Here is a 7253-nt window from a genome sequence, read left to right on the forward strand (position 1 = left end):
TACAGTGGGGTGCTGGCTGACTTGAACCTACAACCGCTGGCACCCACATCTCAGACTATACCATCTTTCTTTGATGAAGTGTAGTTGACTTTCTACCCAAACCAATTCTGGCCATGCTGAAGAATAGTGAGAATTAATAATGACTTCTCCCTCGAGGAAGGAAAGCTGCATATGATGGGGCGGCAGGAGAGGGCAGGCTCCATGGGGGGAGCTCCTCATGGCATCAGACCAGTGTCTGTTTCAGTGACAGAGAGGGAGCGCAGGCTATGGGGGGAACAGCGTGCTATCCCTTTATGTCCACTAGTCTTAGACAGCTTATTGACCCAAGCTGCAGGGGTGGGGTTGTTGTAGCTTCCTGCCAGTGTACCCCTTTTCCCCCTCCCAGGAGAGGAAGCAGCGAGCTGAACTCCTGGGGCATCTGACTGGAGAGCTGGAGCGCCTGCGCAGGACCCATGAGCGGGAACTGGAGACCCTGAGGCAGGATCAGGACAGACAGCTGGAAGACTTGCGGCGGCGGCACCGGGAGCAGGTGGGGGCTGTGGGACGTCACTTGGGGCTCCCCACCCTGATACCTCCACGCAGTATAGTGCAGTGCTGGGAGCAGGACCTGTGGCAGCATCCAGATGGCGCCTGATAGCCTTTGAAGTGGGGGACTCACGGGCCTTCTCCAAGCTGGGGCATCTTTGCTCCTGTGTGTTTTGGAACAGGAAACATCCCCAGATTAGAAGGGTCAGCCCCTCTAGGGTGCTGGGGTTGGTGCCTTTGTCTATCCTTGCTTCCACTGGAAATAAGCAAGATCTGATTGCCAGGGATGCTGCAGGAGCAGGTGGGGGGAGGCCTGAACCCAGCTCTGAGTTCTGGCATGGTAGGGTGGACCAGAGCCTCCTTCCTGCTTTCTCAGGTAATGGCCTTCCTACACCTGTATCTTTTTTCTCCACCTACACTTCTGGGCAGGAAAGGAAATTCCAAGATTTAGAAATGGAACTTGAAACCAGAACCAAAGATGTCAAGGCCAAATTATGTCAGCTGGACATCCAGGTGAGGGAGCCAGGATCTCCGGATGCCTTTGAGCTGTAGCCCCTCCAGGAGAGGGCATGCCTTCCCACCTCTCAGACTTGGAGCTGGCTGAAGGGCGCTTCTTCCTTCCCCCGCAGGAGGAGACTGCCTGGAAGCAGCAGCAGCTCCTCCGCGCGCAGAGGCGGGCTGTGCTGGAGAGTGAGGTCTGTCTGCCACTCCTCCTGTCTTTCCCTATCCCCTTTCCTTCCTTCCAGTGCCACCTTTGTCCACATGATCGCTCTAGGGTTTTGGGGTCCCAAACCTCTTTGGCCGTTATTCTACAAAACGCCCCTCTGTGGACCTCACCCGGGAGCCGGAGGGCTGGGGTGGGGCCCATGCATCTCATGACCAAAGCCCCTTTCCTCCTCTATCCCATATGTCACCAAGGGATTTTGTCTTTTCTTCCATGCCCCCTCCCCCCCAGGAAGCCACCACTACCCAGCAGCATCTGGAGGAAGCAAAGAAGGAGCACAATCACCTGCTCGAGTCAAACCGGCAGCTCCGAAAAATTCTTGAAGAGCTTCAGGCCCGCAAGTTTGAGTTGGAGACCCAGGTGGATCTGCTGGAGACCCAGAGTCAGAGGCTGCAAAAGCACATCAGGTTGTGTGGGCACCTGTGCTTCATACCCCATGCCTCTTGCCTACCCTTTGCCCGCTGCTGTGCATGGGCCTATCGTGGCTGTGACTGTTGCATGTTGTAGCGGGGGTTGAGGCCGGGGGTCCCTAGTTTGACCCTTCATACCCCAGCCCTGTCTCAGGGACATTGATGGGAGTGAAGAGGCAGAGATGGTCCTGCTCTCCCCCTAAGGTTTGGGGCTGGAAGTTCACCCAAGGAGTCCCACAGAAACCTTGTCTGCTTCATCACGTGGCTCTGCCTCCTTACTCATCTTAGCAACCTGGAGGCTGCAGCTAAGAGGAATCAGGACACCTTGAAGGAGCTGGCAGTCGAGGAGAGTAATGCAGCCTCACATTTTGAGCCAGGTCTCCACATTGATGACCTGAGGAAATCCCTTGGGACGGTGAGTATCTCTATGCCTTGAAAGGGATAGGGCAGCAGGGCTGGTCACCTGGAGGGCTCCTGCTGAGGAGGAGTGAGGCCTGCCTCTGCCCTATGCAGGACCATCGCCTCCTGGTCTCAGGCCCAGTGTCCATCTCCATCAGTTGAGTGATACCTATGAGTGATCAGTGCCCAGCAACTGGCAGAGCCACTTGTCTGTACGCCACTGGGAGGGCTTCAGAGCCCCTTGAGCCTGCAGTTACCTGCTTTTGTTGCATTCAGTGGTTATTTTCTACCATGTCCTTAGAACCAGACGAAAGAGGGATCCTGTCCTCTTTCCCAGAGCAAGGAGGAGTTCAACTTGTCCATGGACGGGTGAGTTCCAACAGCCTGTCATCTTTTGGTTCAGTATACTATGCAGGGGTTAGTGTGCCTGCAGCACAGAGCTGGGGTGAGCTGAAGTGACAGTGTTACTAGTGGGGCTTGGTTCAGGGACAGGCCTCCTGGGGGACAGAGGAATCTTCCCTGGCAACCCAGGACTGCCCACTGTGACTGTCAGCCAGAGGTAGGCAGAAGCCAGCACACTGTGTTGCTGATGGAATGTCTGGCCATCTGTCCCCATCAGGTGTGATATCTGTGAGTGAGGGTGGAAGGGCCCAGTGCCAGCCTGCTCTTAGGACCGGCATCTGCTGCGGGAGTGGTTGAGTGGCCCAGAACAGGGGTTCTCAGGGTTTTTGTCTTCCTTCAGTGCTCCTACCCTCGCTTGTCCTCCCAGTGTCCGAGACTTCTCTGCCGATGGGATGGTGCTCCGTAATGCCAAGGATTTCCTGATGCGGCAGACCCCCTCCATACGGAGGCGGCAGACAGCTCTGAAGGTTGCCCAGCAGCAGTGGCGCCACGAGGGGGACAGCAACGCAGCAGGTGCCAAGGCCCTGGAAGACATGTGCAAGGACCTGGAGGTCAGGAGCTGGAGAGAGCCTTCCGAGCGAGGGGCTGGGGATGCCATGGCAAAACTCACCTTTGGTTGGTCATTCTGGAGGCTCCATGAGAATAGTGGTCCCATGGGTTCCGGGGTCACTGGATAAGTCTTCTGTGGCGACCTGACAGGTGATGTGGCTTATACAGCTCTGTGAAGATGAAAGCACCTTATGTTGACATTGGCAATGCACCGTGCACAATGCTTCTGCCTGTCATATACAGGATAGTAGCCAGTGAGGTTTTTAAGACTTTACTTTTCTAAACTCTATAGTTCCACATTTCAGCAATCTTTGAGCAGACGCAGCATAAGACTGAGTTATGTCTGATACCCCAGTTTACAATGACAGTACAGACCCACGGTGCGGTTACCTGGGATCATGGATCTTTGTGCCATTTGAAGGTCGGTCCTGGTCCCTTGAATTCTGACAGTGCTCAGGGCGGGTGTAGATGGAGGACAGGCTTCCAGGGGCCTGTCCTGCTGCTTCCCTCATAGCGATGGTGGCGGTGACGAGAGTGACTATTTGAGGGTGGTAAAGGTGCTAACCTTGTAACAGTTCAGTTTTCATGACCCGATGGAGAGTGGTGCTTCTCTTTTTTTAGATGAGAACCCAGACTGAGAGTTGATTTTTTTCAGGACAACCCAGTGTCGGAGCCGGACTCCGGCATCCTGTGGTTAGTCACCCCCTTTCTTCTCCCTGGCTGCAGGAGGCCAGGCACTTGCATGAGATGAAGTCGGCCATGCAGAAAGGCCAGGACCTGCTGAAGAAGAAAGAGGAGAAAATCAGTCAGCTGGAGTCCTCTCTCCAGGAAGAGGTACAGCTCCGCAGCCTCCCTGTTCTCCTGGGATTGGGTTGTGTTCTTGGGTCCTGCGCTGGGGAGCTGGGCTTCTAGGGCCCGGGGTTGGCAGTAGGCAGAGGGCTCCTGGACTGGGAAGAGAGGCAGAAGCTTTAAGTTTGTGGACACATCTGTGGGTTTGCAGATCTGTGCTGCACTGTCCTGAGCTCCCTGAAGGTTCGGAGAGTGGGGCCAGCCCCTGCCTGGCCCCTCTGGAAAGGGGTGTCACGAACGTCAGAGTAGGCTTCCCCATGAACTCCTGAGGTGTGGGTGTGGCTAGATCTGCAGGGAGAGTTTAGTGGGGGAAAAGGGCACATGTCTGGTCTGGGTGGCCCTACAGCCCGAGTTCTCCTAGTTGCCTCCTCCTCCACCGTAAGGCAGCCTGCATGATGTGCCTCTCCCAGGTGCTTATGGAACTTTGGACCCCAAAGAACCTACCCATTGTGTCCAGGACAGAAAGCACAGAGTAGAAATAACTGCTGCTTCTATTTCTCAGGCTTCAGATGAGGACACGCTGAGAGGAACCCCCACCAAGAAGGTGGTGACCTTTGACCTCAGCAACCTGGATGACTCAGATAGTGAAAGTTCTGAGTCCTTCCCGCTGCCTCAGGGTGAGTCGGGAGACCCACAGTATTCCTGGAGAGAGGGGAGGAACTTGGGGGAGCTATTCTGGGAGCCAGTACTCTAGAAGTGCTTGGGAAGGAGTGAACCCAGCTGGTTTGCTCCCAGACAAGGCTGTCAGGATGGGGGAGAGCTGTCTGAGCGTGCAGAGCACTTTGCGGTGAAAGAGGTGTCTCCCTTAACCATGCCACTCTGGGAGGCTGCTCTGCCCTGCACAGGGCCCTCCCCTCACCCTGGAAAACCTCTCTCAGCCAGCTCCTGTCTGTACACCAAGCCCCACTGTCTCCTGTGCCCCCATAAGAGCCATGGGTTGTCTGGAGGAATGGGGTGTGACAGTGCCAGCTGGACCTGGGGACCGTCCCACCCTCTGCCTCTTCCCTTTCAGTCACATCAACCCCGAGTTTCTCCTGCCCCAACAACATCCACTACTTGAGTAGCTCCTTGCAGCGGATCAGCAGCCAGCTCAACGGTGTCCTCAGCATGCTGGGCAGCATCACCCCTCAGTCGCCGCTCTTCAGTACCACACCTGTGCAGGTCCCTCACCAGTCCTCCAGGAGCACCCCCATTCCCACCTACACACCCCCATCCCCTGCTGCATCCATGTCCACCCAGTGGGCCTGGGACCCGGGGCTGGGCCCCAGGCTCCCTTCCTCTGCTGTGACTCAAACAGTGGATGACTACCTGGCGGAGAAGTGGCACAAGTATTTTCCAAGTAAGCCTCCCTCTGGGCTAAACCTTCCCACCTTCCCCCTTGCCCCCCCCCCCCCCAACTTAGCATGGTCCGTGGATGGTTTCCCTGGGAAGAGCTTGCAGCTCTGTGGGTCCTGATGGTTACCCTGGAACTTGGGCTGATGGGGTCTATGGTGGGTTTTAGGGCTCAGCAGAACCTAAAATGTCGATGTCATCATTATGATAGTGCCATTATATACTACGGGCCAGGCATTTTATATTCAGTTTTAGCACTAGTAACCTTCTTGGTAGTATTTATCCCCCGTTAGCTGAGGAAAATGAGACTTGGGTATTAAGTGATGAGTTCCATGTCACTCCAGGATTTTGCATCTAAGAGCATGGGCAAATGACTTCCCCTGTCTCCTAACCCAGCTAAGGAATATGAAGAGGTATTTGAGGGAAAAAGTTGTATTCTCCCTAGTCCAAGCCAAATTGAAATAGAAAATTCTATCTAAAATCTGTATCTATCCTCCAGCCACTGAAATGTGCCCTGTTCATTTTAGGAGGTACTGCCTTTTCAGATTCCGGGGAAGAGGTGGTCTGCCCGGGCCAGGTCTGGGTCAGCTGAAAAGCTGCCATTTCGAAACCATTTTCTCCCACTTTCCCAGCTGGAGTGCCATTCCTCAGCAGCGGCCTTTCATCCCTGGAGAACAAGCTGGGTTATGTGTCCGCCAGGTAAGCCCCCCTGAGGCTTTCAACTGGGAGCTCTGAGGGTTGTGGAACTCCCAGGCAGGAGACCCAAATACATGGGGTGGATACCCCTCAACCAGAGAAAAGTCCAAAGTGCCAAAGTCCTGGGGTGGGGGTGAAGGGGCTTACCTGGCCAGGCTCCAGCTGGAAGCTGCTCTCTGGGACTCTGCACACTCTCCTGGAGTATGGTCTTGCTCTTTGTCTACTTCATAAAACTCCCTTTCTCCCCAGGCCTGCTGAGCAACATCTGGAGTGCGAGGGGTGCCCTGGGGGAGAGACAGATGGGCAGTTATTTAAACCTGTTATTAATTTCTCATTCATCTTAGTCCTTGCCAGATGTATCCCCTGCACCAGCCCCCCAGGATAGGTATTCCCCCCACAACCTGGCCCATTTGGGAGCTGATGCTGGGCAGGTATTTGAGTTGACAGAGGAGAGAGCTTTTGCTGATGAAACAGGCTGGGAATTGGGAGCCTTAATGTCAGGAGCTTTCACCCAGAAGTGGGCAGAGGGCATTCATCACCTTCCCTTTTGGGAGCTGATATCATTCCATAGGGGTGGCTTCTGCCCGTAGAGGAAGCTTTGAATTCCTAAAGAGACCCTGAAAGACCCTGAAAAGGCTGCAGAGGAAGAAGGAGGTGGCAGGTGTGATGGCTCCACCGCATGTGCCTCTTCCTCACCTCGAGCTGTCCTCCTCTTCCCAGTGAACAGCTCCACCTCTTGCAGCGCCCTCAAGTTCCTGAGATAGGCAGCACTGACTTCCAGAGCATGATGGAGGCAAATCGGAAGTGGCTAGAGCAGTACAAGAACGGCCCCAAGTCGTATCCTTTCAGCCAAGTCCCAAACCCCAGCCCTTTCCTGCTGTAGCTACCGGCGTGGCTGGACTTGTGTTTGTACCTTGGGGGACGGAGAGAGACCCCATTTGGCTCTTCCCATGGTTTCTCTCCGGGGCCAGAAGCCATCAGCGTTTTCCTTCACCTCGTGCCCAGACATCTCTCCTCGGTGCCCATGGCCACTTCTGGCCTGCTGCAGCTGGGCCTGGATCAGCACAACAGGCTGAAGGTGTATCGCTATTGAGGCGCTGGGCTGGGCGTACCTGGACCAAGTGCCTGAAGAGCTGATAAAGCACTCCCCTGTGCCCTCTGCCCTGCTCAGAACTTGGAGGAACCTTGGTGGGGGCGAGTGGAAGGATGGTACAGCGGTGCCCACATGATGGACCTGTGACCCTCTGCGAGCCCCTGCCTGGATGCCCAACACTGGTGCGGGGCCTGTAGAACAAAGGGTGCAATCAGGAGTTGCCTTCAAAAGCCAAGGGACTGTTGGGACCCACAGGGCACTGCTTGGGGCTCCC

The 7253-nt window shown here is 55.4% G+C and overlaps 1 protein-coding gene across 1 annotated transcript in view; it reads left to right on the top strand.

The window, feature by feature from the left end:
- CEP164 (centrosomal protein 164) overlaps positions 1-7003 on the top strand; it is a gene marked incomplete at its 5' end in the record, with an annotated part of 60438 nt that extends 53435 nt beyond the window's left edge. The window contains 13 exons of the mRNA XM_084249831.1: positions 386-529; positions 955-1038; positions 1155-1220; positions 1481-1656; positions 1948-2074; positions 2360-2427; positions 2828-3011; positions 3736-3843; positions 4361-4475; positions 4871-5197; positions 5823-5889; positions 6607-6723; positions 6892-7003. Coding sequence (XP_084105957.1) covers positions 386-529; positions 955-1038; positions 1155-1220; positions 1481-1656; positions 1948-2074; positions 2360-2427; positions 2828-3011; positions 3736-3843; positions 4361-4475; positions 4871-5197; positions 5823-5889; positions 6607-6723; positions 6892-6979 — 1671 coding nt within the window. The 3' untranslated portion in view covers positions 6980-7003. The remainder of the gene's footprint in view (positions 1-385; positions 530-954; positions 1039-1154; positions 1221-1480; positions 1657-1947; positions 2075-2359; positions 2428-2827; positions 3012-3735; positions 3844-4360; positions 4476-4870; positions 5198-5822; positions 5890-6606; positions 6724-6891) is intronic.
- Positions 7004-7253: the final 250 nt, after the last annotated feature.

Source organism: Talpa europaea, assembly GCF_964194135.1.
Source record: "Talpa europaea genome assembly, chromosome: 12".
NCBI lineage: Eukaryota > Metazoa > Chordata > Mammalia > Eulipotyphla > Talpidae > Talpa > Talpa europaea.